The 23,920-nt window shown below is 47.9% G+C and overlaps 1 protein-coding gene across 5 annotated transcripts in view; it reads right to left on the bottom strand.

Annotated features, from left to right (window-relative positions):
- Nucleotides 1-23,920, bottom strand: part of FASN (fatty acid synthase) — a 182,842-nt gene that overhangs the window by 87,838 nt on the left and 71,084 nt on the right. For all 5 annotated transcript variants that reach the window (XM_068128067.2, XM_068128072.2, XM_068128069.2 and 2 more), the window contains exons 6-8: nt 9,500-9,700; nt 8,866-8,988; nt 6,314-6,429 (exon numbers count right to left, since the gene is read on the bottom strand). In XM_068128067.2, the coding sequence (XP_067984168.2) occupies nt 6,314-6,429; nt 8,866-8,988; nt 9,500-9,700 (440 nt within the window). The remainder of the gene's footprint in view (nt 1-6,313; nt 6,430-8,865; nt 8,989-9,499; nt 9,701-23,920) is intronic.

The raw sequence follows: 23,920 nt of genomic DNA, 5'->3' as shown, positions 1-23,920 counted from the left end.
GAAGGTAGGCAGTTTAAGCGTCACTGCCGTATCCATGTCGGTAGGTCACCAATGAAGGAACTGCGCTCCAACGCGAGTCGAAAGAATTGACGCGACCAAAGACGGAATTCGTCCGAGTTGCTTTATTGAAACAAAACAGCTCAGGTATTCTGACAAGCCCGTTTTTCGGGCAACAATATATATACACATTTATGTCGGGAAGTTTGCCCGGCAAAAGCTATACCGGGCATGCCCGGGTATCAAGGGCGAGCCTTGGAAAGGCGAGTCTGGACCTGCCCGGGCGTGTTTGGCTGCGGCCTGGCAAGTCGAGGCTGGGCGTGCCCGGGCGCTCTGGGCGAGCACTGGAAAGGCGATAGCGGGCATGCCCGGACGCTCTGGGCGAGCCCTGGAAAGGCGATAGCGGGCATGCCCGGACGCTCTGGGCGAGCCCTGGAAAGGCGATAGCGGGCATGCCCGGACGCTCTGGGCGAGCCCTGGAAAGGCGAGAGCGGGCATGCCCGGGAAAGACGAGACCGGGCGTGCCCGGGAGGTTCGGGCGTGCCCGGGAACAGTGAGTCCGGGCATGCCCGGGAGAGGCGCGTCTGGCCGTGTTCTGGCCGGTGCAAGGCGATTATGTACATCCAGCGGTAACCGCTACAATGTTACAATTTTTCCAACAAACAGAATTAAAAGAAATGTCAATAATCAAGATGAAACAAATCTCATGAGCTTTATGTATTACAAGCAAAAGTACCAAAAGTACCAATACAAGCAAAAGTACCAAATGACGGCAAAAGCTAGCTATGGTGGTAGTGAGAATAACGACAGATCACAGTCCGGCAGTTGTCCGGGGAAATTCAATCCATCCTGCAGTACTCAACTTCACCAAAGGTGGTGCTATCCAACTACAACAGTGAGGAAGTATACCCTATCATTTTTCTTGGGGGTTCCGAGGGGTTCCAGGTGGCCGAAGGAACCACTAACCCCGCTAAAACCTGGCCAGTAGAACCTTTTACCTCTGACAAATTTGGTCCAAATCTGTCAAGAGGTGTCGGAGTGTATATGTAACACACTGTGGCGGGCACAAGGGACAATAATTCCGCGCACCAGTGGGTGGCGCGAGCGTCCAGGCGGGGAACTGAAATGCATGCCCCGCCTTTCGGCCGATCGGCCACGCCCGGGGGCAAGGCGTGGCCTCGGGACATATATGCGGGCTCTAAGCTCGAGCCCGCCCAGTGCTGAAGTGCGAGCTCTTAATAAAGACTCTTGTTTGTATTCACGCATTGTGGCCTACCTCTCTGGCAATCGAGTCGTGTGTGCACAGCACCACACTGGTGACCCCGATTGGTTCAGCCGTTGCTGACCCCCTAACGCGCCATGGCTACCAACGCCGTCGCAATCAAACTCCCGGAGTTTTGGGAAGCGCAGGCCGACGTTTGGTTTGTGCAAGCCGAAGCTCAATTCCAACTCCGGGGCATCACGGCGGACGAGACCCGGTACTACCACATGGTCGCCGCCCTCGGGCCCGGCACTGCTGCCCACGTCGTGTCCATCCTTCGGCGCCCGCCGGGCGACCACAAGTACGAGGCGCTCAAACGTCTCCTCCTCCCCACGTTCGGGCTCACAGAGGTCGAACGTGCTAACCGCCTCCTGGACCTTCCCGCCCTCGGCGACACACGACCATCCGTCCGGATGGATTTCATGCTGTCCCTGCTTGGAGACCAGCGCCCGGATTTCTTGTTCCGTGCACTTTTCCTCCGCCAGCTACCGATACAGGTGCGCCTCGCGCTGGCCGGTTCCAACATCACGGAACCCCGCGCCCTGGCCGGAGAGGCCGACAAGTTTTTCGCGGCCTGCGACACGCGGTCGGTTTACGGTGCTGCCGTAGTGGATCCCGGTGCAGAGGCTACAGCGCCCCCGGCTTCCCTCGTGGCCGCTGCTGTGCCCCGCCCACTACCGCCACCACCACCGCCGCCGGCACGGCCAACGCGGCCACCACCGCCGCAAACCTGGTGCTACTACCATGCCAGGTTCGGCCGCAAGGCTACAACGTGCCGCCCGCCGTGTTCTTTTGACGGGTCGGGAAACGACCGGGCCAGCGCTCACTTGGGCCCTGAGCGTCGGCCATTCCGGCAGCCTCCTGTTCATCACGGACACCTTGTCCGGGTGCCGTTTTCTTTGCGACACGGGAGTGCAGGTAAGCGTCCTCCCTGCCTCCGCGTCCGACAAGCAAGCCGCGGGCCGGGGCCCCGCTTTGCTTGCCACCAACGGTACACCCATCCGCACATTCGGGAAGCGTTGCCTCTCACTGCGGTTCGGAGGGCAGCGCTTTCAATGGTCTTTCGTTACCGCCAGCATGCCACTGGCCCTGCTCGGCGCGGACTTCCTATGGGCGCATGGGCTGTTGGTCGACGTTAAGCACAGACGTCTCGTCCAGGCCGAAACCTTCAGCTCGCTCGCTTGTTCGCTGAGCGGCTCGTTGAGCAGCTCGCTGAGCGGCTCACCGAGCGGCTTGCTGAAAGGTTCCGTCCCGGCGAGGTTAGTCTGCACGCTTCCGGCAGCGGATGAGTTTACCCGCCTCCTCACCAGTTTCCCGGCCCTCAGGCGGCCCACATTATCAGCGGTGGCCGTCAAGCATGGGGTGGAGCACCATATCCCCACGGTCGGGCCGCCGGTCTACGCCCGGGCACGCCGACTCGACCCCACGAAGCTCGCCATGGCGAAAGCGGAGTTCGCCACGCTGGAACGGCTGGGTATCGTACGGCGCTCCAACAGCGCTTGGGCCTCTCCTCTGCACATTGTGCCGAAGCCCGGTGGAGGATGGCGGCCGTGCGGTAACTACCGCCGGCTCAATGATGCCACCACCCCCGACCGCTACCTGGTCCCGTATATCCAGGACTTTTCCGCCCTGTTGGCAAACACGACCGTGTTCTCCAAGGTGGACCTCATCCGGGGCTACCCCCAGGTCCCCGTCCAACCGGACGATGTCCCAAAGACGGCCGTCATCACCCCTTTCGGCCTCTTTGAGTTCCTGCGAATGCCTTTTGGGTTGAAGAATGCGGCCCAGGCGTTCCAACGGCTCATGGACAGCGCCTTGCATGACTTACCTTTCATCTATGTCTACCTGGACGACATCCTAGTCGCGAGCGCGTCCCGGGAGGAGCACCTGCTCCACCTCCGCACGCTTTTCGAACGCCTGGGCCAGCATGGCCTGATCATCAACCCCGCAAAGTGCCGTTTCGGCGTCGCCGCCATCGACGTCTTGGGGCACCGCATCACCAGGCACGGGGCCGTCCCTTTACCAGCCAAGGTGGAGGCGGTCAGGGATTTCCCGCGCCCCCGCACGATCAAGGGGCTCCAGGAGTTCCTGGGCATGGTAAATTTTTACCACCGCTTCGTGCCCCACGTCGCCCAGCTCCTCCGCCCCCTGCACGAGGCCCTCCGGGGCAAGCCGGGCAAAGGTGACATCGCCTGGTCGGAGCCGATGGCCGCGGCATTTGCGGGCGCAAAGCTGGCCCTGGCCAACGCCACCATGCTGGCGCACCCGGCACCCGATGCACCGATCGCCCTCACCACCGACGCGTCGGCCTACGCGGTGGGCGCGGTGCACGAGCAGTGGGTGCGTGGTGCTTGGCAGCCGCTGGCGTTTTTTAGCCGGCAGCTTCGCCCGCACGAACGCCGCTACAGCACCTTCGACCGCGAGCTGCTCGGGCTCCACCTGGCGGTCCAACACTTCCGCCATCTGCTCGAGGGCCGCCCGTTCACGGCTTTCGTCGACCACAAGCCCCTTGTGTTCGCGATGGCCAAGGTCGCCGAGCCATGGTCGGCATGGCAGCAGCGTCACCTCTCTGCCGTGTCCGATTACACGACGGACATCCGTCACGTTGCGGGTAAAGACAACCCGGTGGCGGATTGCCTTTCCCGGTCCGTCGTGCATGCGGTCCACCTCGGGATCGACTATGCCCGGATGGCGGAGGACCAGACCGCAGACCCCGGCGTCCAGGCCTTGCGGACCGCCGTCACGGGCCTCCGCGTCACCGAGGTGCCGTTCGACGTCGCGGGCGCGGCACTCCTGTGCGACGTCTCCCTCGGCCGGCCTCGCCCCATCGTGCCCGCTGGCTGGCAGCGCCCGGTTTTCGACACCATCTATGGCCTGTCCCACCCGGGCACGAAGGCCTCCCAGAAGCTCGTCGCGGCGAAGTTCGTCTGGCATGGCCTCAGGAAGGACGTCCGCGACTGGGCCAGGACGTGCCTCGCGTGCCAGTGCGCAAAGGTCCACCGCCACACCCAGGCCCCGTTGGCCCCGTTTACGGTGCCCGAGCGTCGGTTCGACCACGTCCACGTCGACTTGGTGGGACCTCTGCCCCCCTCGCGGGGGTTCATCCACCTCCTCACCATGGTGGACCGCACCACACGGTGGCCGGAGGCCGTGCCATTGGCGGCAACGTCTGCGGCTGATGTGGCGCACGCCTTCATCGCCACTTGGTTTGCCCGGTTCGGTGCCCCCTCGGACATCTCGTCCGACCGCGGCCCCCAGTTCACCTCGGAGCTCTGGGGCACGGTGGCGCAAGGGCTCGGCGTCAAACTGCACCGCACCACGGCCTACCACCCCCAGGCCAATGGCCTGTGCGAGCGCTTTCATCGCTCGATGAAGGCCGCGCTCCGGGCCAGCCTCCGCGACGGCAGCTGGGCCGACAGGCTCCCCTGGGTCCTGCTGGGCCTCAGGACCGTGCCCAAGGATGACCTGCACGCGTCCTCGGCGGAGCTCGTCTTCGGGCAACCACTGCGGGTACCGGGCGAATTTATCCCCGACTCCATGGCTCCTTGATCCGCGGCGCAACAGCGCTCCACCCTGCAGGAGACCGCCCGGAGGTTCGCCCCGGTGCCGACGGCACACCACGGTTGCTCGTCCTCCCACGTCGCCCCGGAGCTTCGCACGGCGGAGTACGTCTTCGTCCGGCACGACGCCCACCGGGCACCGCTATGGCCCCCGTACGACGGGCCCTTCCGCGTGCTGGAGACCGGGGACAAATATTTCACCGTCGACATTGGCGGTGCCCCGGATCGTATCACCGTGGACCGCCTCAAGCCGGCCCACCTCGATCTGGACCACCCCCCGCAAGTAGCTCTGCCTCCGCGTCGAGGCCGCCCCCCGGCGGTCAGACCCCCGGCACCCCCCAGCCCCGCTACCCCCCAGCCCTGCACGCATCACCAGGGGGCGTTTCGGCCGGGTCATCCGGCTTCCCCGCAAGCTCACCCTTCAGGTGCGCGGGAATTCTGGGGGGGCGCGTGTGGCGGGCACAAGGGACAATAATTCCGCACACCAGTGGGTGGCGCGAGCGTCCAGGCGGGGAACTGAAATGCATGCCCCGCCTTTCGGCCGATCGGCCACGCCCCGGGGCAAGGCGTGGCCTCGGGACATATATGCGGGCCCTAAGCTCGAGCCCGCCCAGTGCTGAAGTGCGAGCTCTTAATAAAGACTCTTGTTTGTATTCACGCGTTGTGGCCTACCTCTCTGGCAATCGAGTCGTGTGTGCGCAGCACCACAACACAAACAGACAGATCGACATTTACAGTTTTAGATGAATGACAGCTTTCCTTAAAGGTCACCAGTACTTTTATTCCATTCCTTATGATGAAAACGGGATTTGAAAGTTTCCTTTAAAAGTAAATCACACAAATTGGTGGGACTGTGGTTAAGGGTCAGTGTTTTGGCAGCCAATGATACCGCTGTGTCCTTTAGCACCCTTGTGCCATCAGCAACGACTCAGGAAAGAGACATGTATTGATAAAATTATATTGGATAAGCTGTCTTTAAAATGTTGCTGAGCTGAGCCATCAGTCATGACTTGTACGATTCTATAATACCTTATGAAAGGTATTTTAGAATCGTACAACACTGTTCAACATTCCTCAACAAAATACATTTTTGTATTTCTTTTTGTAGAGTCAAGGCTTATGGAAGAGCTAGAACAATGAATGGATCAGGAACACTGAATGGAACACTGAATGCAACAGAAGAAATGGAACAGCAGAAAGGGGAGGGGAAGGACGAGGGGTGGAGTGGGGACTATGACGACATCAACAGCAGGGATGAAGGACAAAATAGAGGGAGACTTGGACAAATAAATAATGGGTGTGGGGAGGAATTAGGGGTAGGGAAGGTCACATAGGGTGGACAAGTTGGATACAGAAGCAAACCAGTGTTTTATAGGCAGGCTATAGGCCCTCGGATGGACGCAAAACTGGGCGTCCCATCTGATGGTTGAACAAAAATGCCCTTGCACAGCAATATTTCTAATACTACATGTGATAACAAGAGCATGTGATGTACCTTAGTGCCAGTGCCATGTGCTTCGACAAACTCCACGTCATACGGCTTTACACCACACTCTTCATAAACGGCACGCATTAACTTTTCCTGCATCTCTCCTGATGGAAATGTTACACCTGCGACCAGGAGCCAAAGTACCAACTTTACTTTTGTATTTTTCATGTTGTCAACATAGTAAGAATAGCAAATACAGTGATGGGGGGGGGGGGGGGAGGGGGAGAGGTGGGGGTGGGAGGGGGGGGGAGGAAAGGCAAGCAAAAGAAAAGAACATTATAGTGTTATGAAGCACACATTTGTAACATGTCAACAATTATTTTATACTACCAAAAATGAATGAATGAATGAATGAATGATCGTTTTAAGGCCATTTTTGTTAATTCGTTTGGCCACTTTTAAGATCATTTTAAGGCCACTAACAATGAAATGAATGAATGAATGATCGTTTTAAGGCCATTTTCCCCGCTGGAGCGGGGGTTAGCCTTGCAAGCCCCATGACAATCACGGTTCCCTGTTTGAGGCAATGCTTTTATGGCCGGATGCCCTTCCTGACGCCAACCCTTGGTCGCCTCTTACAATGCGCAGGGATACGGTGTACCTATTCTAAACTAACAATAGTAATGAACTTTCAAGGCATTTGACATTGATGTGAAAAAGGCTTTTATTTGGTTGACCTGCTAATCATCATCATTGTGAATTTGAACACCAATGCTTCGCCACACAAGACTCATTTACACCACGTCTTGCGAGGCCACTTGGGACCGGGCAGGGATGTGTGAAGTTGTGTTCACGATGTGATCGGTCATCAGTGCGGCTTTAAGTGGCGAGAGTCACCCAGTTGAACACCGGGGCTGTTACGACCGATGTCATCATGGTGATGTCAACATGCTACTTTATTTCAGAAAGGAAGAAGAAAAATGGCAGACATTCTTGAGTCTGTGCAGGCAGAGAGTTTGTCACAATGCTGGCAAACAATGCAAGTGCAGCTATTGGATTCTTCCTGGTCGTAGGAGTCTGTACAGATCAGGAAGTAGTGTGTGACGATACACATAAAGTAGCACCATGGGGGACTGACGGTTAATTCTCCATGGTTTCTGAGATTATAAAATAAATTACCTGAATTTGAGGTGAAACCCCCCTTTTCAAGCCTCTTATAGGGGGCGGATCTAGATGGGGATCACAACCCCACGAGACCTTACTGTTCTGATGTATTGTACAAATTTGGTCCATATCTGTCATGTAGTTTGTGAGGAAAATATGTTTTAATGAATATGAGAGATTAGTGGAGGGAGCCAGTGACCCATTTCCAGGGGAGAACATGAGGAGCACAAATTAAGGTTAGGGCATGGTCATGATGTCACATGGACAGTTTGTTCTGGATCCCGTCAGTTTCTGAGCAGATTTTTCAATTAAATACCAATATTTGGGGCAAAACCCCCCCTTTTATCCCCAATAAATATGTGGATCAGGACAGGAACGACAGGAAGGTCTAATGGGGTTGTGCTCTAGATGAGGAGCACAACCCCATTAGACCTTCCTGTCCTGATGCATTGTACCAAATTTGGTCTGTATCACTCAGGTAGTTGTGGAGAAGAAGATATTTTAGTGAAAATGAGGGATTCCGGGGGAGATACGACCATGAGGAGCACAACTTAAGGTTAGGGCATGGTCCTGATAAATGGGCCTGCAAGGGTAAAACTATGCTCCTGCGTTATTCATGAAGTTCATGGAATGTTTGGACCTCTCACAAGCATCCATAAGGGTTGCAATTTCCTTATTGAAAACAAATGACTTCCATTGTGCATAGCACAATCTTTCTTTCTTTGACAATCAATTCTTTGACAGCCCTCCAAACCTCCCCAGCTCGATCCTCCAGGCCACACAATTTCTTACAGCAAACTCCTCCTGGTTAAACTCCCAAAACCCAGGCTTGCAATACACCTCCACCTTTTTCCCCTCTCTATTTTATTTTTGTGGACCCACCTTCTGGAGACTGTGCAATCCCACTCTCCCCTCCATGGATTCAAAAACATGAAGGGCACTACCATCTTATGTCATCTGGCATCCCCATCGATGCTCTTTTCTAGCCCTACTAACCCTTCATAACCTAACATTCATACTTATAGATTACTGTTAACCCCTCCCCCACCCCTTTCAAGAGGGGGAAAAAAGCAAGAGTCCCCTCTTTTGTCCTGATGAAGTGTTGATCTTCAAAAGATCAGCTGCACTTAACTTCAAAACTTAACTTTTTACATATTTAAATGCACAAACTCTAATTGTTTAAACGCTTCCTAAAAATGACTACTTCTGTTTAAATATATATATTAATATACAGTGTCTGAGGGTTATGGAACTACAAGAGATTGAAAAATCAGACATAAAATATTTTTGAGACAATTTTCCACAAAAACAAAAAACATCTCAAAACTGTATGAAGAAAATAATAAATAAAATAAGGAAACATATTTACGATTATTTCAGCTATATTCCTATAAAAAGACATTCCTAAAAAATCTACCTGAAACCTCAACGTGTCAGGCTAGGCAAGTACGTACCCTGCTCTTTGTATCCGTCAGTATTGGATCGCGCATTGAGGATAGTGGAATAAACTCGCCGTGCATCTGAGCTCCGTGTTAACACCATAACCACAGCTGCCTCTGATCTGCAGTAACCATCACCTTTGGAAGGCAATGAAAATCACAGAAGAGCTGTTACTGAACAACAGGTAGACGAGAGAGCGAGAGCGAGAGCGAGAGCGAGAGAGAGAGAGAGAGAGAGAGAATGAATGAATGAATGAATGAATGAATGGTGTCTGGATGAAGAGATTGGTGTCTCTTCATCAGATTCACCAATGAATGAAGAGTGAGACAGAGAGAAAGAGGTTCGTGAGAGAGGATCGAGAGACAGAATCGATAGAGAGGATCGAGAGAGAGGATCGAGAGAGAGGATCGAGAGAGAGGATCGAGAGAGAGGATCGAGAGAGAGGACCGAGAGAAAGGGGATCGAGAGAGAGGATCGAGAGAGAGGATCGAGAGAAAGGGGATCGAGAGAAAGGGGATCGAGAGAGAGGGAGAAGGAGAGAAGAAGAGAAGGAGAGAAGAAGAGAAGGAGAGAAGAAGAGGAGAGAAGAAGAGTGAGAGAACGTAACTTTATAAAGCAAGAAAAACCCAAGTTGAGCAAATTTCTTACCCTCAGCATCGAAAGCGCGACAAGCTCCAGACTGGCTCAGCATTCCAAGTCGCATGAACTGCAGGGAGGTACTTGGTTTCAGGAGGACGTTGACGCCAGCAACAATTGCAGTTACACATTGCCCGTTACGCACGGCGTGGAACCCATTCTCCATTGCAAGCAGACTAGACGAGCATGCCGTATCAATGGCAACACTTGGACCTAAGCACAGGGGAGAAATATCATGTTTCTTAATATGCTGCCCAAGCTTTACTGGATAATAATAAAAAATTGAGCAAATACGGCCTATTTTAACTACGATTGAAAAAATTATGTTATGCAACAATGCCAATGGTTCAGAGTTAATTTTTATGGAAATTATTCAGTGACAAATATCGGCAACACAAAACAGAAAGCAAAAGTTAGTTATCATTATCAGTGAATAATTTAAAGTGCATGTTAAAAATGCTTGACTTGACTTGGTCAGTGTGAGCACTTCCAGGATAATATTACTCCATCTTTTCCAATCTCTGACGAGTTGAGGGGCAAGGATTGGGCTAATGATGGCTGCAGTCAGATCCTGTCTGATTGTCTCAGACCATCATATTTTGGGGCAGCCTCTATGGCAGATCCAGCCAGCTTGGGATGGATGGAAGTAATACATCTGGTATGGTGGTAGGTGTGCCAGCATGTGATGAAGGTGTTGATACCAATGGAAGCGTTGCTGGTGGAGTAGGGATGAAGCGAAGGGCCGTTTGGTTCGGGGGCGAATTTGTGAGTTTGTGATGCATTAGTGCCAATGGACGTTCCCCAGATGTCTCAGACATTCCATGTTGAATACATCCAGTCTGTGCATGTCTGCAGTAGTGGTTGCCCATGTCTGACCCATAGCAAAGGACATAGTACCCCAGTATAGTCCCACCTCTAGAAGATCACTGAGAGGGATCCAAATGTATGCCGAAGGCTTACAATAGCGGAGGCTTTAATTATAAGTCAAAATGGTCAGTTCTAGAGTCCCTGTATATAGAGAGTTGTGTCAACTCAAATTTGGACGCCATTTTGTGTCTAAGTGTGTCGGATTAGATATACATGTACATTCGCGATATGGGGTGATATATTCTAAACCTGCTAAAAAAAAATTTACTACACATATTTAGTCTTATTATTACATACAGGTGATATTTGTTTTGTCAAAAACTCAGCTATTGCCGTGAAAAAGAGCTGTGTGGTGATATTAAAAGTGGTATGGCAATGCATATTACAAGCCAACACTGCATATAAGAGCTAACATTATAAGTAAGACAAACCAATGCTGTCGTTCTCTGAATTTTAATAACTTTTAGAAAGGAGTGTGGGCATATCCAATATTTTTTAAAGGGTGCCGAGAGCAATTCCGGTGTAGGACTTCCAGCCGACATATAGTCTAACACACTTAAAACAAATTCTGTACGTGGCATTGCCATATTTCTATAGTGTACAACTTTAGTTTTATCGACATTTATATTCAATTTCCATTGTAATGATTTAACAAGTTGCAAGTCAGCTTCTGTCTCTGACATAAGGAAAACGTCATCGGCATCTAGTAAGATTGAAACGTTCATTTATTACTACACCCTTGCCCAGAACTCTGATGGATATTGCCTGATCGATTAATATGTTTCATAGCTGGCGACTTAATTAACACTTAATTTTCGACTGCGCCAAGCCGTAATTAAACAGAGAAAAAACTTTTAAAAATACCTGCAGTGTGCACGGTTCGTCTAGTCGAACAGATATGGAAAAGCTATTTTCATCGACTGCGCCGCTATTCTCTCAACTGAAGACAATATGCGGTCCGCTAGGACTACCCGAAAAAAATTGAGCAGGGTTCTTCCCACGGAAATGCATTTTTGGTCAGCTCCTTGAAGATTATAAACAAACACAAATCACTTCCCTTTAAAAGGGTTTTCAATGGACAGACAACCAAAAAAAACCGAGCAGATAGAATTGCTTTTGAACATCGATCATCAAGCGGCGTGGGCCTACCTGGCAGAGTCTCGAGGAGTCGATCACTTTCCAGCTCTTTCGTCTGACTTTCGCTTCCCAAGTTTGTCTTCTGACTTTATCACTTGGAAATCTATACATCTTATATTTCCCAGATTGGTTTGAACAACCAAAAGCAGAACAACCAGTCATTTTGTTTGGCAATAAACAACATTCCCGTACCAAGCTGACGTTCACGCACGGTGAAGTTAGACACAAAATGGCGCCACGAAATCACGTGACCAGAAATCTCGGGTCAGCGCATGGCGCAACTCTCTTTATACAGGGACTCTAGTCAGTTCTAATGGAATGTGAAGACGTTTTTGGAGTTGGATTAACACAAAAACAAAGATCAATCATACTAAAGTATACAATTTGATGTCTGTCTGTCTGTACGACCATGATACATTTGGTTGTTACTTATTCAATATCAACCAACCTTCCAAAGGGGACGAGGGGTCACACAACAGCGTTTTCAGTGACTTAATTTGCCCCGCCCCTTCCCCTCCCCAAGGGAGTTTTCTGCCTTGGACGAACTCCATGTTAAGGTGTACAGATAGTTTATTGTATTGGTTTGTGGGGCACATCTACAGGAAGTAAAAATTATTATAACCACAAACTATTCAGTCAATTATATCCAATGTATGATTACATTTTTAAACAGTCGTTGCTGCGGTTTAACACGAAAGTGAAAGAAATTTGGGGAAAACCCAATGTCCTTGAGGCATTCTATGCTTATCATGTGCACCACAGACTAACGGATCCGAGCCATCGAGACGTGCTAGGACTTTAGGTAAGGCAGCTTAACTGAATTATGGGGACAGATTGACAAAAGCCCCATTTTTTCCTGGGTATCATTTATATCAATAGCAGTAACTTTACCATAGGTGTCACAAAACCTGTAATTGGCAACTATGATAAAAATTATAATTTATGCAAATTATCTGCATTTTAAACATATTCTCTGGTATTTCAACAGATAAGTATATTGCTAGCTTCTTTTTTGTGTATATACATGTTTAGCCCAGATAAATAAATCTTGCAATGTTAACTATTAATTGATGAATGTCTTCTATGAGTTTTATGCAAAAGTATGCGTTCAATTGCAAATTCAATGTAATTCTAATGATTTAATTTGCAGCTTATCTTTTTTGGACTGGACCTGTTTTTTTCTATTCAGAGCTTTCATATTGCAAGCTTTTGCTTTTAGGTTAGTTAATTTCAAATGTAATTTTTATGGAAATTTATGCAAATTTAACGTAAATGTAATGTATTTTGCTGATGATTCAACATCGATTGATTATATGATACATGCATTACTAATAAAGATTGGCAGCTTAAACCTATACATGCAGGATAATTTCTCTCATATTGATATGAGCTGCTTTTTTATGTGTACAACGTGAATCGATACATGATAAAATATGCAAATTAACTTATATCAACTTTTCAATGATATATATATATATATATATATATATATATATATATATATATATATATATATATATATATATATATATATAATATATATATATATAATATATATATAAAATATATATATATATAAATAAAGAAATAAATAAAAATAAATAAATATATAAATATATATAAATATATATAAATATAAATAAATATAAATAAATATTTCTATTTAAAAAAAAAATATATATATATATATATATATACACAAGTGAATAAAAAAATGTATGCTAAATTAAAAAGGCAATGTAGGGATGACAACTACAGTCTAAAAAAGGTCCTAAACAAGATAGGGATGATGTTGGTTTAGAGAGTAGCTAACAGTGTTGCCATCACATAATCCCTAAATCATTGCCTCATTTACATTTAATCAGTTATTGCTTCAAGCTTCGACAAACACTCCACTGGTTACACCAGTATTTGATTACCCAAAACTATGGCGGTGTCATCTCTTTATGGCGCGTGAGGGAAACGGAGGTCCCTGGTCTTATTTGAACGGAGAGCCGCGACGAGGGTTTTCCGAACCCACGAACAAATAAACGTACAAGGCAAATCAACAATACAAGAAATGAAATGCCACAAATAATGGTTGAATAAAAATAAATCCTACAGTGAGATGTCTCGACTCAGACACATGAAACAGACACGCGGAGAGATTAAAGAAATAAAATAATCTTTCTGCCGGCCGGCACCTAACTCTGGTCTCGGCGAGCAATTGGTGGGGTCGCCTCGAAACATTGCGCAGGAAACGCACAAAATGACATGGAGTCGCGCCTGTAGCCAGCTGCCGGCATGAGGCAAACAGACAGGGTAACCTCCTTACGATGGGAGTTGTCCACAAAAACTCCCCCATAGCTCTGATGTTCCTCTTAGGTGCACACGGCACGAAGCGCAGCCGTCACGAAGCCAGTTCAAGGAAAAGCTAAACATGCGCCCGCTCGCCACGCAGCCAGCACCAGGGAGACCCAAAAATGGCGGACGCTTCGCCTTTTCTTTCCCCATCCTAGAAAGTTCCCTCTGATGTCACGCGCGCTCCAATCACCAAGCGCGACTCAATCATCCCATCGTTCCTTATCCAATCGTCCTTCGGGGCGTGGCCTTACGGCCATTCTTGACGCCCATCGAGAATGTTTGGCTGGGCGGGGTGGTAATGTCTGGATACCGTCGGCGATTATGTTGTTTTAATTATGTGCTGAATTGTTGGCTGGCCGAGTAAGTTTTATAAGAACAAAGGGAAAAAAAAAAAAAATGTGTTGGTTTGGCGGATGTCTTAGTTTGGCGCATGTTTGTTTGGCGGATGTGTTAGTTTGGCGGATGTGTTAGTTTGGTGGATGTCTTAGTTTGGCGCATGTGTTTGTTTGGCGGATGGCTTAGTTTGGCGCATGTGTTTGTTTGGCTGATGTCTTAGTTTGGCGGATGGCCTAGTTTGGCGCATGTGTTTGTTTGGAGGATGTGTTAGTTTGGCGGATGTCTTAGTTGGGCGTCTGTGTTTGTTTGGCGAATGTGTTATTTGGCGGATGTCTTAGTTTGGCGGATGTTTTAGTTTTGCGGAAGTCTTAGTTTGGCGCATGTGTTTGTTTGGCGGATGTGTTAGTTTGGCGGATGTCTTAGTTTGGTGCATGTGTGTGTTTGGCGGATGTGTTAGTTTGGCGGATGTCTTAGTTTGGTGGATGTGTTAGTTTGGCGGATGTCTTAGTTTGGCGAATGTGTTAGTTATGCGGATGTCTTAGTTTGGTGCCTGTGTGTGTTTGGCGGATGTGTTAGTTTGGCGGATGTCTTAGTTTGGTGGATGTGTTAGTTTGGCGGATGTCTTAGTTTGGCGGATGTGTTAGTTTGGCGGATGTCTTAGTTTGGTGCATGTGTTTGTTTGGCGCATGTGCTTGTTTGGCGCATGTGTTTGTTTGGCGCATGTGTTTGTTTGGCGGATGTGTTAGTTTGGCGGATGTCTTAGTTTGGGGCATGTGTTTGCTTGGCGGATGTGTTAGTTTGGCGGATGTCTTAGTTTGGTGCATGTGTTTGTTTGGCGCATGTGCTTGTTTGGCGCATGTGTTTGTTTGGCGCATGTGTTTGTTTGGCGGATGTGTTAGTTTGGCGGATGTCTTAGTTTGGCGCATGTGATTGTTTGGCGGATGTGTTAGTTTGGCGGATGTCTTAGTTTGGCGCATGTGTTTGTTTGGCGGATGTGTTTGTTTGACGGATGTGTTAGATTGGCGGATGTCTTAGTTTGGCGCATGTGTTTGTTTGGCGGATGTGTTAGTTTGGCAGATGTCTTAGTTTGGCGGATGTGTTAATTTGGCGGATGTCTTAGTTTGGCGCATGTGTTTGTTTGGCGGATGTGTTAGTTTGGCGGATGTCTTAGTTTGCCGCGTGTGTTAGTTTTGCGGATGTCTTAGTTTGGTGCATGTGATTGTTTCGCAGATGTGTTAGTTTGGCAGATGTCTTAGTTTGGCGCATGTGTTTGTTTGACGGATGTGTTAGATTGGCGGATGTCTTAGTTTGGCGCATGTGTTTGTTTTGCGGATGTGTTAGTTTGGCGGATGTCTTAGTTTGGCGGATGTGTTAATTTGGCGGATGTCTTAGTTTGGCGCATGTGTTTGTATGGCGGATGTGTTAGTTTGGCGGATGTCTTAGTTTGGCGCATGTGTTAGTTTTGCGGATGTCTTAGTTTGGCGCATGTGTTTGTTTGGCGGATGTGTTAGTTTGGCGGATGTCTTAGTTTGGCGCCTGTGTTTCTTTGGTGGATGTGTTAGTTTGGCGGATGTGTTAGTTTGGCGGATGTGTTAGTTTGGCGGATGTCTTAGTTTCGCGCATGTGTTTGTTTGGCGGATGTCTTAGTTTGGCGGACGTGTTAGTTTGGCGGATGTCTTAGTTTGGCGCATGTGTTTGTTTGGCGGATGTGTTAGTATGGCGGATGTCTTAGTTTGGCGCATGTGTTTGTTTGGCGGATGTGTTAGTTTGGCGGATGTGTTGGTTTGGCGGATGTCTTAGTTTGGCGCATGCTTGTTTGGCGGATGTGTTAGTTTGGCGGATGTGTTAGTTTGGCGGATGTCTTAGTTTGGCGCATGTGTTTGTTTGGCGGGTGTCTTAGTTTGGCGGACGTGTTAGTTTGGCGGATGTCTTAGTGTGGCGCATGTGTTTGTTTGGCGGATGTGTTAATTTGGGCGGATGTCTTAGTTTGGCGCATGTGTTTGTTTGGCGGATGTATTAGTTTGGCGGATGTGTTAGTTTGGTGGATGTGTTAGTTTGGCAGATGTCTTAGTTTGGCGGTTGTCTTCCTTTCGTGCATGTGTTTGTTTGGCGGATGTCTTAGTTTGGTGCATGTGTTTGTTTGGCGGATGTGTTAGTTTGGCGGATGTCTTAGTTTGGCGGATGTGTTAATTTGGCGGATGTCTTAGTTTGGCACATGTTTGTTTGGCGGATGTGTTAGTTTGGTGGCTGTCTTAGTTTGGCGCATGTGTTTGTTTGGCGGATGTCTTAGTTTGGCGGATGTCTTATTTTGACGCATGTGTTTGTTTGGTGGATGTGTTAGTTTGGCGGATGTGTTGGTTTGGCGGATGTCTTAGTTTGCCGCGTGTGTTAGTTTTGCGGATGTCTTAGTTTGGTGCATGTGATTGTTTGGCGGATGTGTTAGTTTGGCGGATGTCTTAGTTTGACGGATGTGTTAGTTTGGCGGATGTCTTAGTTTGGCGCATGTGTTTGTTTGGCGCATGTGTTTGTTTGGCGGAAGTGTTAGTTTGGCGGATGTCTTAGTTTGGCGGATGTGTTTGTTTGGCGGATGTCTTAGTTTGGCGCATGTGTTTGTTTGGCGGATGTGTTTGTTTGGCGGATGTGTTAGTTTGGCGGATGTCTGAGTTTGGCGCATGTGTTAGTTTTGCGGATGTCTTAGTTTGGCGGATGTGTTAGTTTGGCAGATGTCTTAGTTTGGCGCATGTGTTAGTTTGGCGGATGTGTTAGTTTGGCGGATGTGTTAGTTTGGCGGATGTGTTAGTTTGGCAGATGTCTTAGTTTGGCGGTTGTCTTCCTTTGGTGCATGTGTTTGTTTGGCGGATGTGTTAGTTTGGCGGATGTGTTAGTTTGGCGGATGTCTTAGTTTGGCGCATGTGTTTGTTTGGCGGATATGTTAGTTTGACTGATGTCTTAGTTTGGCGCATGTGTTTGTTTGGCAGATGTGTTAGTTTGGCGGATGTCTTAGTTTCGCGCATGTGTTTGTTTGGCGGATGTCTTAGTTTGGCGGATGTCTTAGTTTGGCGCATGTGTTTGTTTGGCGGATATGTTAGTTTGACTGATGTCTTAGTTTGGCGCATGTGTTTGTTTGGCAGATGTGTTAGTTTGGCGGATGTCTTAGTTTCGCACATGTGTTTGTTTGGCGGATGTCTTAGTTTGGCGGACGTGTTAGTTTGGCGGATGTCTTAGTTTGGCGCATGTGTTTGTTTGGCGGATGTGTTAGTTTGGTGGATGTCTTAGTTTGGCGCATGTGTTTGTTTGGCGGATGTCTTAGTTTGGCGGATGTGTTAGTTTGGCGGATGTCTTATTTTGACGCATGTGTTTGTTTGGCGGATGTGTTAGTTTGGCGGATGTCTTAGTTTGCCGCGTGTGTTAGTTTTGTGGATGTCTTAGTTTGGTGCATGTGATTGTTTGGCAGATGTGTTAGTTTGGCAGATGTCTTAGTTTGGCGCATGTGTTTGTTTGAAGGATGTGTTAGATTGGCGGATGTCTTAGTTTGGCGCATGTGTTTGTTTTGCGGATGTGTTAGTTTGTCAGATGTCTTAGTTTGGCGGATGTGTTAATTTGGCGGATGTCTTAGTTTGGCGCATGTGTTTGTTTGGCGGATGTGTTAGTTTGGCGGATGTCTTAGTTTGGTGCATGTGTTAGTTTTGCGGATGTCTTAGTTTGGCGCATGTGTTTGCTTGGCGGATGTGTTAGTTTGGCGGATGTCTGGTAGTTTGGCGCATGTGTTAGTTTTGCGGATGTCTTAGTTTGGCGGATGTGTTATTTTGGCAGATGTCTTAGTTTGGCGCATGTGTTTGTTTGGCGGATGTATTAGTTTGGCGGATGTCTTAGTTTGGCGCATGTGTTTGTTTGGCGGATGTATTAGTTTGGCGGATGTCTTAGTTTGGCGAATGTGTTAGTTATGCGGATGTCTTATTTTGACGCATGTGTTTGTTTGGCGGATGTGTTAGTTTGGCGGATATCTTAGTTTGGCGCATGTGTTAGTTTGGCGCATGTTTGTTTGGTGGATATGTTAATTTGGCGCATGTCTTAGTTTGGCGCATGTGTTTGTTTGGCGGATGTGTTAGTTTGGTGGATGTGTTAGTTTGGCAGATGTCTTAGTTTGGCGGTTGTCTTCCTTTCGTGCATGTGTTTGTTTGGCGGATGTCTTAGTTTGGCGCATGTGTTTGTTTGGCGGATGTGTTAGTTTGGCGGATGTCTTAGTTTGGCGGATGTGTTAATTTGGTGGATGTCTTAGTTTGGCACATGTTTGTTTGGCGGATGTGTTAGTTTGGTGGCTGTCTTAGTTTGGCGCATGTGTTTGTTTGGCGGATGTCTTAGTTTGGCGGATGTCTTAGTTTGGCGGATGTCTTATTTTGACGCATGTGTTTGTTTGGCGGATGTGTTAGTTTGGCGGATGTGTTAGTTTGGCGGATGTCTTAGTTTGCCGCTTGTGTTAGTTTTGCGGATGTCTTAGTTTGGTGCATGTGATTGTTTGGCGGATGTGTTAGTTTGGCAGATGTCTTAGTTTGGCGCATGTGTTAGTTTTGCGGATGTCTTAGTTTGGCGCATGTGTTTGTTTGGTGGATGTGTTAGTTTGGCGGATGTCTGAGTTTGGCGCATGTGTTAGTTTGGCAGATGTCTTAGTTTGGCGCATGTGTGTGTTTGGCGGATGTGTTAGTTTGGTGGATGTCTTAGTTTGGCGAATGTGTTAGTTTGGCGCATGTGTTTGTTTGGTGGATGTGTTAATTTGGCGCATGTCTTAGTTTGGCGCATGTGTTTGTTTGGCGGATGTGTTAGTTTGGCGGATGTCTTAGTTTGGTGCATGTGTTTGTTTGGCGCATGTGCTTGTTTGGCGCATGTGTTTGTTTGGCGCATGTGTTTGTTTGGCGGATGTGTTAGTTTGGCGGATGTCTTAGTTTGGCGCATGTGTTTCCTTGGCAGATGTGTTAGTTTGGCGGATGTCTTAGTTTGGTGCATGTGTTTGTTTGGCGCATGTGCTTGTTTGGCGCATGTGTTTGTTTGGCGCATGTGTTTGTTTAGCAGATGTGTTAGTGTGGCGGATGTCTTAGTTTGGCGCATGTGTTTGCTTGGCGGATGTGTTAGTTTGGCAGATGTCTTAGTTTGATGGATGTGTTAGTTTGGCGGATGTCTTAGTTTGGCGCATGTGTTTGTTTGGCGGATGTGTTAGTTTGGCGGATGTGTTAGTTTGGCGGATGTGTTAGTTTGGCGGATGTGTTAGTTTGGCAGATGTCTTAGTTTGGCGGTTGTCTTCCTTTGGTGCACGTGTTTGTTTGGCGGATGTGTTAGTTTGGCGGATGTGTTAGTTTTGCGGATGTCTTAGTTTGGCGCATGTGTTTGTTTGGCAGATGTGTTAGTTTGGCGGATGTCAAAGTTTGGCGCAAGTGTTTGTTTGGCGGGTATCTTAGTTTGGCGGACGTGTTAGTTTGGCGGATGTCTTAGTGTGGCGCATGTGTTAGTTTGGCGGATGTGTTGGTTTGGCGGATGTCTTAGTTTGGCACATGTTTGTTTGGCGGATGTGTTAGTTTGGCACATGTTTGTTTGGCGGATGTGTTAGTTTGGCAGATGTCTGAGTTTGGCGGATGTGTTAGTTTGGCGGATGTCTTAGTTTGGCGCATGTGTTAGTTTTGCGGATGTCTTAGTTTTTGCACATGTGTTTGTTTGGCGGATGTGTTAGTTTGGCGGATGTCTGAGTTTGGTGCATGTGTTAGTTTTGCGGATGTCTTAGTTTAGCAGATGTGTTAGTTTGGCAGATGTCTTAGTTTGGTGCATGTGTGTGTTTGGCGGATTTGTTAGTTTGGCGGATGTCTTAGTTTGGCGCATGTGTTTGTTTGGCGGATGTATTAGTTTGGCGGATGTCTTAGTTTGGCGAATGTGTTAGTTTGGCGCATGTGTTTGTTTGGTGGATGTGTTAATTTGGCGCATGTCTTAGTTTGGCGCATGTGTTTGTTTGGCGGATGTGTTAGTTTGGTGCATGTGTTTGTTTGGCGCATGTGCTTGTTTGGCGCATGTGTTTGTTTGGCGCATGTGTTTGTTTAGCGGATGTGTTAGTGTGGCGGATGTCTTAGTTTGGCGCATGTGTTTGCTTGGCGGATGTGTTAGTTTGGCAGATGTCTTAGTTTGATGGATGTGTTAGTTTGGCGGATGTCTTAGTTTGGCGCATGTGTTTGTTTGGCGGATGTGTTAGTTTGGCGGATGTGTTAGTTTGGCGGATGTGTTAGTTTGGCGGATGTGTTAGTTTGGCAGATGTCTTAGTTTGGCGGTTGTCTTCCTTTGGTGCACGTGTTAGTTTGGCGGATGTGTTAGTTTTGCGGATGTCTTAGTTTGGCGCATGTGTTTGTTTGGCGGATATGTTAGTTTGACTGATGTCTTAGTTTGGCGCATGTGTTTGTTTGGCAGATGTGTTAGTTTGGCGGATGTCAAAGTTTGGCGCAAGTGTTTGTTTGGCGGGTATCTTAGTTTGGCGGACGTGTTAGTTTGGCGGATGTCTTAGTGTGGCGCATGTGTTAGTTTGGCGGATGTGTTGGTTTGGCGGATGTCTTAGTTTGGCACATGTTTGTTTGGCGGATGTGTTAGTTTGGCAGATGTCTGAGTTTGGCGGATGTGTTAGTTTGGCGGATGTCTTAGTTTGGCGCATGTGTTAGTTTTGCGGATGTCTTAGTTTTTGCACATGTGTTTGTTTGGCGGATGTGTTAGTTTGGCGGATGTCTGAGTTTGGTGCATGTGTTAGTTTTGCGGATGTCTTAGTTTAGCAGATGTGTTAGTTTGGCAGATGTCTTAGTTTGGTGCATGTGTGTGTTTGGCGGATTTGTTAGTTTGGCGGATGTCTTAGTTTGGCGCATGTGTTTGTTTGGCGGATGTATTAGTTTGGCGGATGTCTTAGTTTGGCGAATGTGTTAGTTTGGCGCATGTGTTTGTTTGGTGGATGTGTTAATTTGGCGCATGTCTTAGTTTGGCGCATGTGTTTGTTTGGCGGATGTGTTAGTTTGGCGGATGTCTTAGTTTGGTGCATGTGTTTGTTTGGCGCATGTGCTTGTTTGGCGCATGTGTTTGTTTGGCGCATGTGTTTGTTTGGCGGATGTGTTAGTTTGGCGGATGTCTTAGTTTGGCGCATGTGTTTGCTTGGCGGATGTGTTAGTTTGGCGGATGTCTTAGTTTGACGGATGTGTTAGTTTGGCGGATGTCTTAGTTTGGTGCATGTGTTTGTTTGGCGCATGTGCTTGTTTGGCGCATGTGTTTGTTTGGCGCATGTGTTTGTTTGGCGGATGTGTTTGTTTGGCGGATGTGTTAGTTTGGCGTATGTCTTAGTTTGGCGCATGTGTTTGCTTGGCGGATGTGTTAGTTTGGCGGATGTCTTAGTTTGATGGATGTGTTAGTTTGGCGGATGTCTTAGTTTGGCGCATGTGTTTGTTTGGCGGATGTGTTAGTTTGGCGGATGTGTTAGTTTGACTGATGTCTTAGTTTGGCGCATGTGTTTGTTTGGCAGATGTGTTAGTTTGGCGGATGTCTTAGTTTGGCACATGTGTTTGTTTGGCAGGTGTCTTAGTTTGGCGGACGTGTTAGTTTGGCGGATGTCTTAGTGTGGCGCATGTGTTTGTTTGGCAGATGTGTTTGTTTGGCGGATGTGTTTGTTTGGCGGATGTGTTTGTTTGGCGGATGTCTTAGTTTGGCACATGTGTTTGTTTGGCGGGTGTCTTAGTTTGGCGGATGTGTTAGTTTGGCGGATGTCTTAGTGTGGCGCATGTGTTTGTTTGGCGCATGTGTTTGTTTGGTGCATGTGTTTGTTTGGCGGATGTGTTTGTTTGGCGGATGTGTTTGTTTGGCGGATGTCTTAGTTTGGCGCATGTGTTTGTTTGGCGGATGTGTTAGTTTGGCGAATGTCTGAGTTTGGCGGATGTGTTAGTTTGGCGGATGTGTTAGTTTGGTAGATGTCTTAGTTTGGCGCATGTGTTTGTTTGGCGGATATGTTAGTTTGACGGATGTCTAAGTTTGGCGCATGTGTTTGTTTGGCAGATGTGTTAGTTTGGCGGATGTCTTAGTTTGGCGCATGTGTTTGCTTGGCGGATGTCTTAGTTTCGCAGATGTCTTATTTTGACGCATGTGTTTGTTTGGCGGATGTGTTAGTTTGGCGGATGTCTTAGTTTGCCGCGTGTGTTAGTTTTGCGGATGTCTTAGTTTGGTGCATGTGATTGTTTGGCGGATGTGTTAGTTTCGCAGATGTCTTAGTTTGGCGCATGTGTTTGTTTGACGGATGTGTTAGATTGGCGGATGTCTTAGTTTGGCGCATGTGTTTGTTTGGCGGATGTGTTAGTTTGGCGGATGTCTTAGTTTGGCGGATGTGTTAATTTGGCGGATGTCTTAGTTTGGCGCATGTGTTTGTTTGGCGGATGTGTTAGTTTGGTGGATGTCTTAGTTTGGCGAATGTGTTAGTTATGCGGATGTCTTATTTTGACGCATGTGTTTGTTTGGTGGATGTGTTAGTTTGGCGGATATCTTAGTTTGGCGCATGTGTTAGTTTGGCGCATGTTTGTTTGGTGGATATGTTAATTTGGCGCATGTCTTAGTTTGGCGCATATTGTTTGGCGGATGTGTTAGTTTGGCGGATGTCTTAGTTTGGTGCATGTGTTTGTTTGGCGCATGTGCTTGTTTGGCGCATGTGTTTGTTTGGCGCATGTGTTTGTTTGGCGGATGTGTTAGTTTGGCAGATGTCTTAGTTTGGCGCATGTGTTTGCTTGGCGGATGTGTTAATTTGGCGGATGTCTTAGTTTGGCGCATGTGTTTGTTTGGCGGATGTGTTAGTTTGGCGGATGTCTTAGTTTGCCGTGTGTGTTAGTTTTGCGGATGTCTTAGTTTGGTGCATGTGATTGTTTGGCAGATGTGTTAGTTTGGCAGATGTCTTAGTTTGGCGCATGTGTTTGTTTGATGATGTGTTAGATTGGCGGATGTCTTAGTTTGGTGCATGTGTTTGTTTTGCGGATGTGTTAGTTTGTCAGATGTCTTAGTTTGGCGGATGTGTTAATTTGGCGGATGTCTTAGTTTGGCGCATGTGTTTGTTTGGCGGATGTGTTAGTTTGGCGGATGTCGTAGTTTGGCGCATGTGTTAGTTTTGCGGATGTCTTAGTTTGGCGCATGTGTTTGTTTGGCGGATGTGTTAGTTTGGCGGATGTCTTAGTTTGGCGCATGTGTTAGTTTTGCGGATGTCTTAGTTTGGCGGATGTGTTAGTTTGGCAGATGGTTTAGTTTGGCGCATGTGTTTGTTTGGCGGATGTATTAGTTTGGCGGATGTCTTAGTTTGGCGCATGTGTTTGTTTGGCGGATGTATTAGTTTGGCGGATGTCTTTGTTTGGCGAATGTGTTAGTTATGCGGATGTCTTATTTTGACGCATGTGTTTGTTTGGCGGATGTGTTAGTTTGGCGGATATCTTAGTTTGGCGCATGTGTTAGTTTGGCGCATGTTTGTTTGGTGGATATGTTAATTTGGCGCATGTCTTAGTTTGGCGCATGTGTTTGTTTGGCGGATGTGTTAGTTTGGCGGATGTCTTAGTTTGGTGCATGTGTTTGTTTGGCGCATGTGCTTGTTTGGCGCATGTGTTTGTTTGGCGCATGTGTTTGTTTGGCGGATGTGTTAGTTTGGCGGATGTCTTAGTTTGGCGCATGTGTTTGCTTGGCGGATGTGTTAGTTTGGCGGATGTCTTAGTTTTACGGATG

This window comes from Myxine glutinosa, chromosome 1 (assembly GCF_964187855.1).
Source record: "Myxine glutinosa chromosome 1, kmMyxGlut1.1, whole genome shotgun sequence".
NCBI lineage: Eukaryota > Metazoa > Chordata > Myxini > Myxiniformes > Myxinidae > Myxine > Myxine glutinosa.
The sequence above is the reverse complement of the archived record's forward strand: the minus strand, read 5'-3'. Positions and strand labels throughout refer to the sequence as shown.